This window comes from Beta vulgaris, chromosome 7, assembly GCF_026745355.1.
Source record: "Beta vulgaris subsp. vulgaris cultivar EL10 chromosome 7, EL10.2, whole genome shotgun sequence".
Classification (NCBI taxonomy): Eukaryota; Viridiplantae; Streptophyta; class Magnoliopsida; order Caryophyllales; family Amaranthaceae; genus Beta; species Beta vulgaris.
In genome coordinates this window covers 58,845,697-58,862,402 of record NC_079208.1, presented here as the reverse complement: position 1 = coordinate 58,862,402, position 16,706 = coordinate 58,845,697, and the positions used below count along the sequence as shown (strand labels likewise).

The 16,706-nt window shown below is 34.0% G+C and overlaps 2 protein-coding genes across 3 annotated transcripts; one reads left to right on the top strand and one right to left on the bottom strand.

The window, feature by feature from the left end:
- Nucleotides 1–914: 914 nt before the first annotated feature.
- On the top strand, nt 915–5,230 carry LOC104900169 (protein ALP1-like). The gene is given in 4 exon segments (XM_010687529.4): nt 915–1,115; nt 1,275–1,411; nt 3,930–4,139; nt 4,142–5,230. Coding segments are annotated over 3 exon segments (1,140 nt in total). The 5' UTR covers nt 915–1,115; nt 1,275–1,311; the 3' UTR covers nt 4,972–5,230.
- A 489-nt stretch (nt 5,231–5,719) lies between these two features.
- On the bottom strand, nt 5,720–12,245 carry LOC104900168 (methyl-CpG-binding domain-containing protein 7). Of its 2 annotated transcripts, XM_010687528.3 has the most exons (7): nt 11,898–12,244; nt 8,697–8,813; nt 8,567–8,614; nt 8,054–8,203; nt 6,595–6,714; nt 6,273–6,503; nt 5,720–5,957 (listed from the first exon to the last, which is right to left on the bottom strand). In XM_010687528.3, exons 1-7 carry the CDS (start codon nt 12,117–12,119, stop codon nt 5,919–5,921), a joined length of 927 nt encoding a protein of 308 aa, XP_010685830.1. In that variant the 5' UTR covers nt 12,120–12,244; the 3' UTR covers nt 5,720–5,918. The 2 variants fall into 2 exon arrangements, with proteins under 2 accessions (XP_010685830.1, XP_048504132.1); XM_048648175.1 differs by lacking the exon at nt 8,567–8,614 and having other exon boundaries at nt 11,898–12,245.
- Nucleotides 12,246–16,706: the final 4,461 nt, after the last annotated feature.

Below are 16,706 nucleotides of genomic sequence, written 5' to 3'. Positions count from 1 at the left end.
CATTACAATCATACACCCCAAGTCCCCAACTTCTCCACCTCCTTAGATCCCAAGCAAATACTTAGGGATAGGAATTTAACCCTAAACTTTGCTAGAGAAGATGGAAAAACTTACAACTTGAGCCAACTCCAATTCCTTATAAAATTCATGCAAATAAGAAGTATTAAAAAATATAGATTGTTCCCCTCAAAAAAAATAAAATATAGATTGATATAAATCAAATAAAATCTCATATAACTATATTTATACTAATGTATAGATCATTATATGTAGTATAATCAAAATGTAAATTGCGAATAGTTAAAATGTCAAAATATTGCAATTCAAAGAAGAAACGAACGAAGTATCACTAACAATTCACAACTCATTCTTGAAACGTATATAAAAGTCAGCACAAACTTACGAAGATTCAATTCAATCTAGCCCAAGAGGCAAGATCACATCTTTTAATTACTCCACAGACACAGTCACACAGAGAAGAATAGAAGATACTCAGTACTCAGGGTAAAAATTAAAAGTAGAACATGATATTTTTACACCAAGAACAACTATTAAATTCCTTAATAAATAAAAAAGTATACGGATTCTTGCTGGTCCAAATAAGTCCAAGTAATATAATGAAATGGCATATCTCTGTCAATTTATGTCCATCTATTTTTACTGCAAAGCTACTACAATTTCATGTGCAGATCAAGCAATAAAGTAAGAACTAATTTTAGATTTGGGTCTTATAAAAAAAGAATTTACTTTTAAACTTCATAACATGTAGTACAATAAAATTCATAAAACATAAATTATATTAATACCCTCTATAATAATATATATTTATATTATACAAAAACTACAACCTCTTTTTCTAACTTCTTCCTCCATATAATCCATTAACTTGTAGAGAGAGAAAACTCACTGTATGTTGTAAGCAAAAGTTTTAATTTTTATGAGGCTATTTCATATCTCACTTGTTTTGCTACATTGTCCTAAAAAAACCCCATTTTTTCTGTGTTTGAGTTTACATTAAAGAGTGATTTTTGCATTCTTAGGAGTTGTATATATTTACTCGTACACAACAACAACTAACCCATCTCAACCCTTTTTTCCTTACGATTTTGTGCATGGTTTGCTTCATAAAACCCACCATTTTTAATTCAAATTTCTTTGCTTATGATCTTGTTTTACTTACCTTTTTTCTGCTTTTACATAGTTTATACCTATTAATATGTTATGAAATGCTTGTTTTTTAATTGTTTTCTTGTATGTTTTTTTGGTTGATTCAGCAATCTTTTGTGTTTGGGTCACAAAATCAATTGATTGATGGGGCCAGTAAGAGGGTCAAAGAAGAAAAGAAAGAGAGATTTTTCAGAGAATGAAGAGTCTGGAGATTGGTGGGTTGAGTTTTCTAAGGGAATTAATGGTAAGTTTCTTGGTCAAATTTTTTGTTTATACTATTAATCATAACATGTTTTCGTAACTGGATAATATGAGTTTTTTCTTATGAATTACTGTTTATGTTCATTGTTTGGGATGATATGCATCTGGGTTTTTGTTTGTTCATAATAAAATTCATGTTTATGTGTTGAATTTAATGTTGGTGATGTATTAAGATTGAGAAATTTTGCTCTGCTTGTTAATGGGTGGTGTTTGTTGCTTTGGATTGTTAATGTATTTGGATATTGCTTAAGATGGATCCATAGCATTATCTTTCATGTAGCTAAAATAAATCATTCACCTTATCTCTTAGTTCTTTTGTTTTAAGTTTTAGTGATAAGTTTAAATATGAGGATAATAGTTTATTGTGAATTTGCCTTTTGATGCTGAAACATGCTAGGGAGGTAGTGTCGTTTCGTTACTCGTAGAAGGTCATTGAGATCCCAGTTACACCGATGTTCCTCTTACCCTAAGGAGTTTAGGCAGATGAGTGTATTTGGATAATTGGTAGTTGTATATATGATTGAAGGTTATACTGAAAATAGCATCTTTCTTGTCACGGGAGTATGGCTGCTTAGATATGAGCTCTCGAATCCCACCTAAGGGGGAGTGTGTTTAGAGGCATTGGTTATGTTGAAGTCGATGTTAGTGTATTAGCAATGTTGAAGTAGTGGGAATTTTGCTCTGGAAAATCTATGGATGTGAATTATTTTTGAGCCCTTGTGCATGTAAGATTGTAAATTACTAAGGGTTATTTCAGATCTGCACGGTACTAGTCATTTGATTTTTTTCAGTCTGTGGTTCCTCTAAAACGCCGTATTATAGGGTCCCTGCTTGATATTGGTGCAAGTTGACTGGTGTCAGTAGCTTGAGAGCTGTCCATTTCAGTTCATGATCAACGCCTCATATTGGAATTCGTAGTTTGCTATTTTAGAAGAGATGAGCTTAAGACAGTGTTACTCTTGGTTGTATATGCTCAATTATAAACTCGCTTTACAAGTTTGAGATAAGCTGGATCTTGGACTGCAAACCTCCTTACAATATTTGTAGATCATACATTAGACGGCTGATATCCAGTGGACCATAAACTTCCTTACAGTTGATCTCCCAACGGTTTCATGAGGATCACACTAGGCTAGCTGAAATGTAGTGTAATGTAAACCTTGGCTGCTATATCTTGGGAGATTCCAATACATTGTATGTTGTTAAAGCGTCTATCTAGCTGATGCTCCTTGTGGGGATTATTACTCGTTAGCTATGTTTGAGTTTGGTTTGAGCACTAGGACTCTAAGGAATGGTCTTCCATGTGAAACTATGGAATTTCTTTGTCATGCTTGCTTTTCAAGCAACATAGATTCCTTTGCTGTTAGATCTAGATTAATCTCTCAGAACTTCAGAAACTAGATTTTCTTGATTAAGGGTTTGCGCGATAGCTGACTATTTGGTTGTCTTGCTAATTTTTGAAAAGATGTAATTGCATTAAATTGACATAATAATGAGTTGGTGAATGTAATAAAAAGACAGTTGCTGAATTGATTTTCATCCAAATATATATTTCTGTAGGGAGATGTCATTGGACTGTAGACCTTGCCATATGTGATTATAATGCAGCAATAAGAAAATCAAATATTTGCCAGTCAAAGACGAGAATCTGGCTTTTAGCTCGGAGAGATCTATATACTTTTTGAATTGCCTGAAGAGAAACATTTCCCTACTGTTTTTCTAAATAGCAGCTTCAACTGCCTTTTAAGGATTTTTTTCAGTTGCACCATGTCAAAATAGTTTAAGGAAATACTCGACATTTTCTGATTTTACCTGGTGTATGTTAGACTCATGTTTTCTGCTTTAACTCTTGCTCTGGATGTCCTCTTCTGACCTTTTGTTAAGCATAAATTTGTGATGCTACCTGCTGAGTCTTAGGAAAGACTAGAACGGGTTCAATTGCTTTTTAAAAAAAAAATCTGAGTTTGCATCTCGAGATTAGTAATTTTCGGGTTCTGTATATGAGATATTGTAATATTCACTTGATAAAAAATGTCACTGCAATCTTATATGATAGTGCAGAATTTATGAGCTTTTGCTGTCCTCGTAGCTAAGAACTGCAAGCTGCAAGTCTATAATTATTGTTGTGATTACTCTGTATAAGAAACAAAGAAAGTAATCAAGGCATGATGACAAACTTAGAGTGAGGAACTTGTGCAGAATGCATAGAATTGTTATGTCGATAAACTGGTGATGGAAATATTTATAGATCATCCAAAAAGATGAATTACAAGAAACTTTATTCTGTTAGAAAACAAAACAAAATCTCCCTCAATAAAAACCTTTCTGACACCACAAAGTTGACAGTACTAAACAATGTGGGGTGATATCGGGTTGTTAGCCGACATTTTACTGGTGCAAGGACTTCTTGTGGTTATTAACAATGCGTCAGATGAAAGATGATTCTTGAGGCCTTAACCATATACTATTTATGTGCTGATAATATCGGTACTCGTCTACAGGTCTTCTTTCTCCTTCAAAAGGATTGGATAAGTTTGAGTTGGTCTTTAAGATTTCAAGGAAAACATTCAACTATATATGCTCACTTGTAAAGGAAGATATGTCAGTTAAACTAGGCCACTTTTCCTTCTCAAATGGCAAGCCTTTGTCTTTAGATGACCAAGTAGCAGTTGGTCTCAGAAGACTTAGCTCTGGAGAGTCCCTTATATCAGTTGAGAATTGGGTTTGCATCACTCAACAGTCTCACAGGTTACCTGGCGTTTTGTGGAGTCTATGGAGAAGAGAGGACTTCACCACCTTCGGTGGCCTTCCTCTGATGAAGAAATGACAAAAATAAAGACAAAGTTTGAGAAAATCCGAGGATTCCCGAACTGCTGTGGAGCGATTGATACTACCCATATCACAATGTGTTTGCCTTTGGCAGATCCTGCTAACAAAGTATGGTTTGATCACGAGAAGAACCACAGCATGCTGTTGCAGGCAATCGTGGATCCCGATATGAGACTTCGAGATATAGTCACGGGCTGGCCTGGGAAATTGAGTGATTCCCTAGTGCTTAAAACTTCAAATTTCTTTAAAGTATGTGAGAAAGGGAACAGGTTAAATGGTAAACCTGTATTTCTTTCTGAAGGATCGGAAATCAGGGAATACATAGTCGGAGACTCAGGTTTTCCTTTGCTACCGTGGTTAGTCACACCTTACAAAGGCAAAGGTCTTTCAGAGATTCAGACCGACTTCAATAAGAGACATTTTGCAACACGATTGGTAGCACGGAGGGCATTGGCTAGATTGAAGGAGATGTGGAGGATTATACATGGAACTATGTGGAGACCTGATAAGCATAGGTTACCACGAATCATACTTGTTTGTTGTCTTCTTCACAACATTGCTATTGACATGGAAGATGATGTGCAGGATGAGGTCCCATTATCGCACAGCCATGATGAGAACTATCGAACACAAACTTGTGAATCTGTCGACTTGACTGCTTCTGACATAAGAGAGAAACTGTCTCTCTACTTGTCTGGAAGATTGCCGCAATAAACCAACTGAAATCTAATAGCTTGTTTTACTACATTGCAGTTTAGTTTCTGTAGAATAGTTTTTATACTGTTTTTTCAACATTCTATTCCAGATTGTAAATAAGACTCTTGGATGCTAGATTGTTGCAGACTGATAACTGGGGCCATCGTGCGCCACGCCAGGAAGAATCCCATATGAGTTTCTTCCATAATGGCTAATCTACATTGGCTTCTTTGAACAATTTTGATGTTTAAATGTGAGAGACAAATTTACAGTAGTATTTGCTTGTAATCGCGCTTAATTTGATGTCTGTTTCGCTTACACAAGAACAGTATATGGCAATGAGAAAAGGCTATTCATATAGAACATATAATGTGGAGACAAGAGAAAAGATGGTGATAGAAGCTGAAATTCTGAAATTGATTCCCCATTTATGTTTTGCTCCGTAAATAGCCATATTGCAATTTCTGGAAGTCAATCCTTTGTTTTTATATAACCATCATTCCATCACTTTCTCCTTTGGTTTTTTGGGTTATGAAATCCTTTGCATGTTACTAAATCTATCATGTCTATTTGCAAAGTTACTACTGATCTATATTTTCCCCATTTAACATCAATATAGTAACATTTAACCAAGGCTTCAATCTGGTGTCTGTCATAAAACCGAACTACCCCTTATATTTGGTACCCTTTTTGGGGGAGGGGAAGCTTCCTGGGTCACAAACTTGAAGTCGCCTGCAAGGCGATTATACGAAAGACAGGGACCAGCTAAGGCAAAGCATTCTGTGTCACAAACTTGAAGTCGCCTGCAAGGCGATTATATGAAAGACAGGGACCGGCTAAGGTAAAGCATTCTGATTTAGCATTCCAATCCTCTAACAAATCTAAGACTGTACAGGATCAGTTCATAGTTCATGGTAGACAAACATTGAGACAATTTACAAAGTCGGGGAAAACTGATCTCCATTCTATGCATTTGTTGTGCGATTAATCTCACCCATCGTCAACTGCAAAACACCGAAAATTAACATTGATTAAGAATACTCCCACCTCCCTAATTTTTTCAAAGATAATAAAGTAAAAGATAAGAGTCATTTTCAAACAATATGAGTATATAAGGAAAACCTACCATCCCTCACTATTTCAATTTGTACATCTCTTCCATAGTTTAGTAGTATTCTAAGTTTTAATAGCATCATTAGAGATAATACAAGTTCAGATTTTAACTTACTACATTAAGAAAGTGACCTATTATAGAGATTTGGCATATTATAATCATAGTAGTATATATTATCGGAAGTCGTGATATATGATGGAAATACCTGTGGGACTTTGTGCTTCCATCCATTCATACCAAGCAAGAAAGTTTCTGCCCATTGTTCCTTTACATAATCTGGAAGCATGCATTCTTCTACAAGAGGGCTCCAGTCCTCTCTCTCATCGCCACTAAATACCCAATTTATTTTTTCTGGGGGATTTGTGAGGTCAATAATCGAGGTCTTGAACATCTTAAGTGAAGTGTTCTTCTTCCGCGGAGCTGGACTTCGCGGAGCCTGTAAATATGGAATCTTCTCAATACTGGAAAATTTTGGTGGACAAGACAGCTGAAACATATAGCAAGAACCATTCAATTGTATTACTCACTGTTGAATGATTTTTCAAAGTTAATGCCCTGCCTTTTGAACTATATTTTGGTGATGCCAGATATCTCTGAACTTCTGGTACTGATCGAAATCTCTGACCTGTTCCTGGCTCAATATAATACTGCAAGAGAAATATGTCATCTCTCCTGTTCGAATGAAGGATATTTTACCCCACTATCATGAGTGCATGATAAGAACTTCAAAAGGAAATTGAGTAGCACGTATAGAGGACACACATCGCGTTAGTTATATTTGATAATACTAGTATCTCACCTCACCAACACATTGCTTGAGAAAACAAGCACCGAAACCACACACTAGTTGGAAAACTAAAGTACTAAACAAACAATCATAAAGGTACGCTTTATTTGCTTTAAGATATTTGAACTGAAATACTCTTGTTATTGTTTAGTCGATCCCATGATATTATGCTAGAAAGAACAACTCTTGTTGGCTAAATTACAGTGAAGTAAATAAGAGATAAGGGGTATTCGGTCCCAGAGCAACTGAAGTTACCCTCTACACCCATGTAAAGATTGTTAACAGACACTTTAGTAGGCTAACCACTTAGCCTTGCTCTTCAGAAATTGTGGTATACATGTCAAGGATGATAAGTTAGCCATACACTCCCTCTGCCCAGTGAAATTATGTTTTTTTTCTGCTTCCGAAATTAAACCACAGAGACTAGCTTATATTTATACCACAGCGTGGCTTAGCATCATCATACGAGTTTGACTAAGTGTATACACTAAAGCATACAACTCTACTGGCCATGAAATAATCCAAAGCCTCTTAACGACTAACGCTGTAACTAGTCTCTTCCTATCTTGTCCTCCCTCAATGTCTTGTCTTTTCCTACCATATTAATAGTTAATACTGCTGAGATGAGTGTAGCATTTCATTTCAGCTAGTTCAACATAATACAGTGTTGGTTATCATCATATGTTTTCAATAGATGTGTTGAGTGCAGACTATCAAGCATACAGTTCCAGCAGCCATGAAATTGATCCATGACCTCTAAATGTTGTAACTTGTCTCCTCCCCTTGTGCATCTATATCAAGTTCAAGTAAGACAACCATGCACAGAAACAAGAAGTTATAAATGCCTTACAATATATACTAACAGTTTGTATCAGCAAGTTTGCCAATGGGCAAAATGAACCAAAAGCAATGCCAGGTAAGAAACACATGCAAATAAAAATAAATTAATCATGTAAATACAGAATCTTGCTTGATTCAAGTAACATACCAAACCCACAAAATTCTAATACTTTCAAAAGCATCGAGGGTTTTGTGCGTGTGAGGAAGATGAAAACCATCAAATACCGGGAATCCCATTCAAACTTAAACGTGTAGTCAAGATAAAAACTTGGAGTCAGATAACTGGTATATCCGATGTTTTAGCTAGAAATTAATAGCATCTTTATGAAAATCAAGGGATGGATGGGTCAAGAAGATACCCTGTCACTCCTAAAGCCACATCTTCGTGGAATTTCCTCCACAATCCAGCCATCAGGTAGTATGGAAGCTGATTTAGGTTGTATAGTTTCAGGATATATGTCATCCAGGTCTCCTTGGCGTGCCTCCTCCAATTCATCTGGCCTCAAGATCTGGAGTCATATGTAAAGTTAACTGAGAATGGTTAAGCAGTTTGCAGGATCAAATCTTTCACAATTGCATCTTATTTATCAAAAAGTGTAAAAATATCTAATAGCTCGGTATTTTCAGAATAAAAATTGTTAAAAAAATACTTCCACGAGGAAGTACTTAAGGGAACTAGTCATGACATACAAGTAAGAACAGTCTGATAAACACATTGATTGAAATCTTAAAGTAGTACATCATAAAAAGAGGTTCTCATGTTAACAACTCAGAGTTCCCTGAATTTCTTGCTTTACATGTTTGAAAAGCGACTAGTGCAATAAACTTTCAGACTCTTGCCCAAGAAGATAAAAGCCAGATTCATTATTTACCTTCCCCCCATAGGCGATTCTCCTGAAGGAACCAGAGTTCTGATAAGGCTAAAAGAAAAGCAGTGGCACTCACAGTTAGCAAACAGTAATGAAGTACAGATAAATTATTTAAATTTTCTACATAACTTACCACTAAACTATTGCTTGGCTTTTTCCTGGGGATCTCGATATGTTCTTCTCCGGATAAGTACCTTTTGACAGAAATCAGAGAGCGGAACTGACGTCCACTTCCAGGCTCATAATAGTACTGAAATGAAGTAATAATTACATCTCCTTTGTTAATAAAATGCAAGAAAGCAAGCACTCAATACGACAGAATAGATATAAACGAACAGCTAGTAACAAGCTGAAGGAGAAATAATATAAACTGATAAAAAAATTGTACTTGAAATATAATGCAGCAAAAACATCGATGATATCATATGCATCTGTAGAGACTGTAAAAGCTCGTCAAACTCACCCATATAGCTACACATACTGTCCTGCTTCAGATTCTTTGAACTTTTTGCCAACATTAGCAAAGGTTTTTTTTTTAATTATGGTTCATCAAGTTTCGAGGTACAACTCAATATATGTGTGCAAACTTACAGTGCTTTATCTTCACATAAATTCCCTCATCTGGATTAGTATGAACTTATTGACCCTGAATTTAACTTATTGACCCTGAATTTGTAACTTGAACTTCGGTTGCCCTTACTGGCCCTAACTTACCTTACCTCAACTCATTGGCCCTAATCCTAGCTTATCTACATTTATTAGTCCTCAATTTAGCTTTTCTTTAGCAATATCATTAATTTAACTTATATGTACTTATGTTTCTTGAAATAGGTGACACTATAGTTAGAAGAGCACAGCCCTAATAATGTGAATATAATCAAAACCAACTTATCACCCAGTGTATTGACATTTTCAATAAAGAAAATTAAGCTGACATTAATTGCATTAAAATCCACATGGTTCCTTGTATGTGCTGGTGAATTGATCCTCTTCATTCAAGGCAAGAACTGCTCAAAGCCAAAAGGAAAAGATATGGACTTGGTAAGCAAGGAATGAAAGTACGATAATGTTAACATTATCTCAAAGAATATAATCCTGACAGAAAAAGGACATATAATGTAATACCATTTGTGGCATAAAGTGAACTGAAGTGTAAAGGATACATGTAGATTACAAGGACAGTAGATAGATGACTTCAGTGCTTCAGAGTTTTATTTTCCTTGAAATAGTCATGTTACAAAACACAATTATATCGTTGAGGAATACATTATACTTTTGTTTTCACTCGGCAGCAGTTAGAACTTAGAAGAGAGCTTCTAAGATCCACCATTGGAGTTCTGTAGCAAATCCAAGTGCAATGAACATTGCTAACAGCTATGCCCTTCCACGTAAATCATAATTTTGCGAACTTTCAGTTATCATACATGATATATAAAGTGAAAGTCAGTTTACATTATGCAAGTTCAACCAACATCCAATAACATGATTTTACAAGCAAATCCTTAACTCCCCATGATTTGAGACAAATTCCTGTCATCCACATGAGATATGAAAGATAACAAAATCACAATAATCGGCAGCTGATAGAATTGTCTCTCGTTTTATCAACTAATAAGACAACCGACTAAAAGTGCTGCGATTACAAGTCCCAAGGTGTAGCAACAGCCTGCTCTAGCCTCTAAGAACTCTTTGCTTCTAACTACTAATGCTTAAAAGGTTATGTGTAGCTACCATGTTTATACCCTCATTACTCATGCCAAGATTGGACTTGGAGACATAAGTGTTAGCTAGCTTAAACTTGTCAAACTAGATGATGGAAAATAAGATGGGGAGTAATCAAGCTAACAAACAATGCTGGCAATAAGATTTGGGGCTAAGCAATAAGAGTGATGATCATTACAACCAGACAGCAAGCCATACGTACAGATTAAAAGGACAATACTTGTTTCAATATGGAAAGTATCAAGTCTCCTTGGGAGTTGGGACAGAGTGCTAGAGTTGAAAAGGTTTAAGAGTTGTTCAAAATGGAACAATACAAGGTCTGATGAGAAAAAGTACACAACTACTAAATGATACTCCCTCCATTTTTATGAATTGTTTCAAATGCCTTTTTTTATGATCTCCAACATACACATCTGACCATTAACATCTTCATTTTCGTATTACAAAAGTTATCAAAAGCTGAGATTTTTCTGAACAAAAATGAATCTAATAAGATCCTAAATAATAATATTTATATAGAGAGAGCTTAAACTTTAAACTTTACACTTTACAGTCAAAGTGTAAACTTTGACTTTGAAAAGGCAAGTGAATGCTGAAGATCATCAGGCACAATTTTTTATACATTCAACAAGACTTCACAATAAGTCATAAAGATTGTAGTATACATGAAATTTAACCTACCCTAGCTCAAACACCTGCCATATCAAATGGTAACCTTAATTGTGACTAACGTATTCGCGCACAACATGCATGTCAAACGAAGGGGAAAAAAACAAATGTAGGTTCAACATGTGCATTATAGTAATCAATCAAAATTTTCCATGGCATTCAGCAATGCAAACAACTATACACAGTTAGCAAAGAGTAACAAGTCGATCAGAGCAGCGTAGAGCGGAGCCCCAACGTGATTACGACGTGATTGGATCATGGTCATACAATTTATAACCATACACATTGACTGCGTGCGATACACCATCCAATCACATCGTAATCATGACTCTACACTGCTCCGACCGACTTGTTACTATGTGATTAGAACGTGTCGTCACGCAGTCACACGAATCACCTCATGTCTAGCCAATGGACCACGACCCGTGGACCAGACACACACACGTTAAACGTGTAGCAAAAGGCATTTAGGCTCAGTTTTGTTCAACTTATTTTAAGTTCTTTCAGAAAAAAAAATAAGATAAGATAAGTTCAGATAAGATAATAGTTCAACTTATCTTCCCTTATTTCAGACAAATAAGATAAGATAAAGACAAAATAAGTTGAATCAAACAGACCCTTAATCGATGCTCAAATCAATAGCTCCCCTATCCACACTTCACTATGATTATTTGTTACTTTCTCAAATTAAGCTCCCAAAATGTAAAATAAAACCTTAAACCTCCTCAATTCAAACAATTAAATAGAACAAATTACTGAACAAAAACCCTTAAAGTAAGTAGTTAACCACAAACAGATAACAAAAAACATGATGAACATTTTCCTAATGCAATGCCAATAAAAGTTAAAAGCAAGAACAAAAATTTAACACTAATTACATTTGAATTTATAACTAAGTGAGAAAAATTGAGTATATGAAGTAAAAATTAAAAAGAAAATAAACCTTATCAGATATCTTCAAAGAAGAATTGGGCCCACGAGGGCGAACTTCAACAACCCAATCTTCAGGAAGCTCAAATTCTGGGATACTCCGAACAACTGGAACTATTTGCATATCATGGGGATTAAAACGCTGCGTTTCGCCATTAAGCACCTGAATTGGTTTTGGCGGCGCCGACATTTTTTCCGGTGAATCGGAAATTCGAGTTTCGTCGGATTCCCGCATTGTTTTTTTTTTTTGGCAGCCGATTTAACTTGCTGATTCACTCACTCGGTGAGACAGAGAAATTGAGGGATTCTTACTTGTCAGTTGTCACTCTTTTTCTCTCACTGAAGTCTTAGCTATGGTCAAGTGTTAAATGCTTTACTCTATTTAGTTAAATTAACTACTCCTTCCGTCCCAATTTAGTCGCTACATTTGCTTTTTCACAGTGTACGAGATGCAACTTCAAACACCAATATTTTGAGTTACATATATGAAAAATTATAAAAATTATGTATTTGGAAAATACAAATTGGGACGAATCAAACAAGATCCAACATGACTATGTTTTTTTCTTATGTATATGGAGTAAAAGATAGTCAAAGTTATGACGTGAATAATACCTACGGTCAAAATGTAGCAACTAAATCGGGACGGAGGGAGTAGTATATTGGTTAGGGACCGAGTCAGTACAATTATGAAATATATTATCATACATAAATTTCATAATTGATTTTATTAATTTTTCGTGATATTTTGTCTAATACGAAATTGGAAAATGAACGTTATTAAAGATAATGTTATTACTTAATAAGAGTGTTAGAAATCGAAAAGTTTGTCTATGTTTTTATTATAATTATTATAATTATATATAATTATAGACTTTATTATGTTTTACTTTGAAATATTAATCATTGAAATTGTAGTAGATTAGTGGTTAAGGTGATGATTTGTATTGTGGTTATCAAAATGTTAGTTTATTTTTTAAAAGTAGATGTGATATGAGTTGGTGGAGTATTTTTTTTTTCTGAGGAAAAAGTTGGATAACTTTTATTTATATAGGTAGAATGTGGGGCCAAATGAGTATAAAAGAAATAATATAATAATAGTAGAACCATGTCAAAAAATGAAAGTGTTTGAAGTAATTTGGGAATATATAAAAAGAAGTGAAACTATTAGGTCAGATCGTTTTAATGTGCGCGGGCTTTTTGTTTTTTTTGTCTGTTTACAATTTGTTGATTTTTTTGCTTTGATTGTGATGGATGTTGTCATTTAGAGGCTGTATTGATTTCATTTAGTTAAGTGCTTTTTCAGTTGGTATTGTTGTTTTATCATTTCGTAGTGTTTATGTTGTTTTTCATTTTATTTGTTTGTTGTTTCATGTAGATATGTATTTCTTTCCTTTTAGAATGTTTTTGTTTCAGTTGATGCTGTTTTTGTTTCATTTACATATTTTTTTTTTTGTGTGTTTTAATTGTTGTTTTGAATCATTCACATATGTTTTCCTTTCATTTGATGTTGTTTTTCTTTCATTTAGACATGTCTACATTTCATTTGGTATTTTTGATTTTGTTTTTCTTTGATTTTTTGATGTTTTCAGTTGATTATTGTATTCTTTCAGTTGCTTCTTGTATTCTTTCAGTTGGTGTGTAAATTCTTTCAAATTATTATTGAATTGCTTAATTTGTTTATTTGGTTTGTTTAATGATTCATGTGATTTTTTTATGTGTTTCAGTTGTTTAGTATTTAGCTTCTAGCTTCTTTGGTATTTACATATTACTACATTTCTTTTGGAAATGATGTATTTGTTTTCAGTTGGTGTGTTTATGTGGGTGTTTGGTTTGTTTATGTTTCAGTTTGTTGCTTGTTTATTTCATTTGGTTCTTTTTTCCTTTCAGTTAGTGCTTTTTTTTTTCATTCAGGTTTCATTTTACTTTGTTTCAGTTAATCTTATTATTCTTTCAGCTTGTGTTGTTTTTCTTTTATTTGGTCTTGATATTGTTTTGCTGCTTTTAACTAACACGCGCGTAGTTTCGTCCGACTAAAATGGTTTCTCAAACGAGTCTGACACAATACCATCTCTAAAAAAAAGGTGTTCATATATGAGATAGATGAAGTACATGGCTTTGACTATCTAAAGTATAAATATGTCTAAAAGAAATGAGTCAACTAAAAGTATAGAGAAGGTATATATCTAAGTTTTTTTTAGTACAAAGAGTTTATATGAACATAAAGAGCTATATCCAAAGGAACATGACACTCTCACCTTTGCTCGACAGTCGACACCAAAAGAAACTAATCTTACGAGATGATGTCCAACACAATTGCCATCTCGTTGTGGAAACTAATGATTCACAAATCACAATCGGAATTTATCTAAGTTTGGTGAGTTAATTTTGGGCCATTTCTGGAAAAGGCGGTATTTTTCTTTTTTCCACACTTTATTGCTTTAGTATGATGTGGGCCTTCGTTTAGTTAGTTAATTAATAATATGTTGATGCTACCTAGATTTACTTAACATTGTTGGATTTTGACCCATCATGAGTTGATGGTACACCACCGTACTTGTTTGGACGCATGCGCTTTCTTTTTCTAATCCCCCACGTTTGAGACTTGGAGACTAGAGAGGGTTCGAGTTTGGACAAGTATAGATGGGTAAATCTCCCTATCTTTGTGGTTCCATCACCCAAGTCGAGGTGAATATGATTAGTGGGTCGATGTAGGCTAACTCTATTGGATCTGTCGATCAAGGCTCGCCTATCGAAGTATTATATATTTAGTACGAGTCTTGTATTATATTTCTATCTATAAAGTTGTTAGAATATCTAATTCAGTAAGGTCTCTGATATTAAGTTAGTTATATATATATTATATATATACCTCTAAAGTTTAACGAGGAGATTGAGAGTTCTCCTATATTACAAATCTTAACATGATATCTAAGTCAAACTGGATAGTGGTGTATAATTTTCCAGGTATATATTTAACATGTCAACTTTTTTTGTTATTTTAAATGGTGGGTTATATATTTAACCTTCAATTACTTTAATTTTTCATATAAATATATTTAACATATCAACCTATCTTTGTATCTCTGAATTTCTCAATGCTCATATTTAAAATATTAACGTGAAATTTGATAACGGTGCACAGTTCTCAAGGAGAGCACATGAACAACATCATATGATACTTAATTTAATCATACATATTGCTCATTTATGAATTTCTTTTGTAATCTCTTTTAGTTTCTTTCTCTAGTTTGTGTTAAATTTTGTAAAAAAAAAAAAAGAATTACGAAAATTAGTTTTAGGTTTAGGTTTCATCCTACTTTTTTTTTTAACCTATTAGTCTATCATATTCATCTACACAAATATATTAAAAGGCGTGCGTGAGAATGTATTAAAATTAGCTTGCAACAAGATTTGAACTCGTGACCTCTTGCTATTATACATGACACAATTATCATCTCAACCCTTTTCATCATAGTTTAAGTGTGCACATTATTATATTTGTACCTTTTAAATGTTGAATAATTATAGCCATGATAAACCTTAGCTTCATCCAAGCTTAGCTTCTAGTGTCATATACTCATATTAGTGAAAATTTAGCTTAATCCTAGTTTTTTTATATAAAAAAAACTACACATGTATTTAATGCCAACTTATCTATATTAATTTGTTAATTGATCAATTTATCGATCAAATATTAAACCTTTTTCAGTTACAAATTAAACAAACTTAATAATCACGATAAAAACTTTTTTGAAACTTCTAATTATAATTTAATGCTCTAACTTCCTATTAAAATGCAATGCAGTACAGTCTCCCTACAAAGGTTGTCTACTTCTCTAGTCCACCACCGGTATTCCATGAGCCATTTCACAAATGCTTTTTTTAAGTTGGAAATATTGTATCCTTGTAAGCTGAGGGCCCGTTCTCCCCACCTTATTTCAGTTCAATTCAGTTCAGCTCTGGACAATACTTTTACTCTCACACATCACTATTCATTTCAGTTTAGTTCAGCTGTTTTATGCCGAAGAGAACAGGCCTAATTGTACTAGATCGGTAGATACGCCTCTTTCATCATCATATTTAAGGTTGCGAATTCAATATACAGTATTATTAACGTTTATATCTTTATAATTGCATGAAGTTTAGGAAGTGATGATCATCAAGATAAGAGTGTCACGTACGTGCTGATACAATCCATTACCAATTTTTTGTAATAAATTTTTTGGACAGATTTCCAATAGGATTATAGGAATTAGCCTGTTTTATATGCCTATCTATATCGTATCCCCTTGTTTACGATTACATCACTACAACTCTATAACCCAGGACTATTTCACCAACTCTGCCTCTATCCACATATTAATTCTAAGTTCTAATCCCCTTGTTTTCAATTTCAAGCTGATCATCTTATTAATTACTCCATACTCCCTTACGTACGCCCTGACCAAGACGTTAATTTGCTGCCAAGATAATTCTCGTATGGCTAAATTAAGCACGCACAAATTATCAAGGATGTTTTGACCTATTAGTTAAGATTGAGGTGTTGTGAACGATATGTCACATGCTCAAATTCCCTTCTCATTCTTTATACTTTGTACTGCCTTCATGACTCATACGGATAAAAGAAGAAGAAACACGCACAAATTAATAATAAAGCTGTCTACTTCCAACCAAATATTCAAATTTTGTACTACTTGATTCATTTGGTGAAGGTCTTTAGGATATTAAAAAAAAAGTCATGTATATTGTTTAGGATAGAATTTCATCAAAGGTAAGTTTTATTTTAAGAGAATATATAATACATTAATACTTCTATTAA

Bases quoted from the DNA above. Each gene is read 5' to 3' on its own strand.
- LOC104900168 (XM_010687528.3), bottom strand. From the start codon at position 12,119: ATGCGGGAATCCGACGAAACTCGAATTTCCGATTCACCGGAAAAAATG. The intron at 6,504-6,594 runs GTGAGTAATACA...CCATATTTACAG, and splicing joins CTTTGAAAAATCATTCAACA to GCTCCGCGAAGTCCAGCTCC. The intron at 5,958-6,272 runs GTATTTCCATCA...GGTGTTTTGCAG, and splicing joins GGAAGCACAAAGTCCCACAG to TTGACGATGGGTGAGATTAA.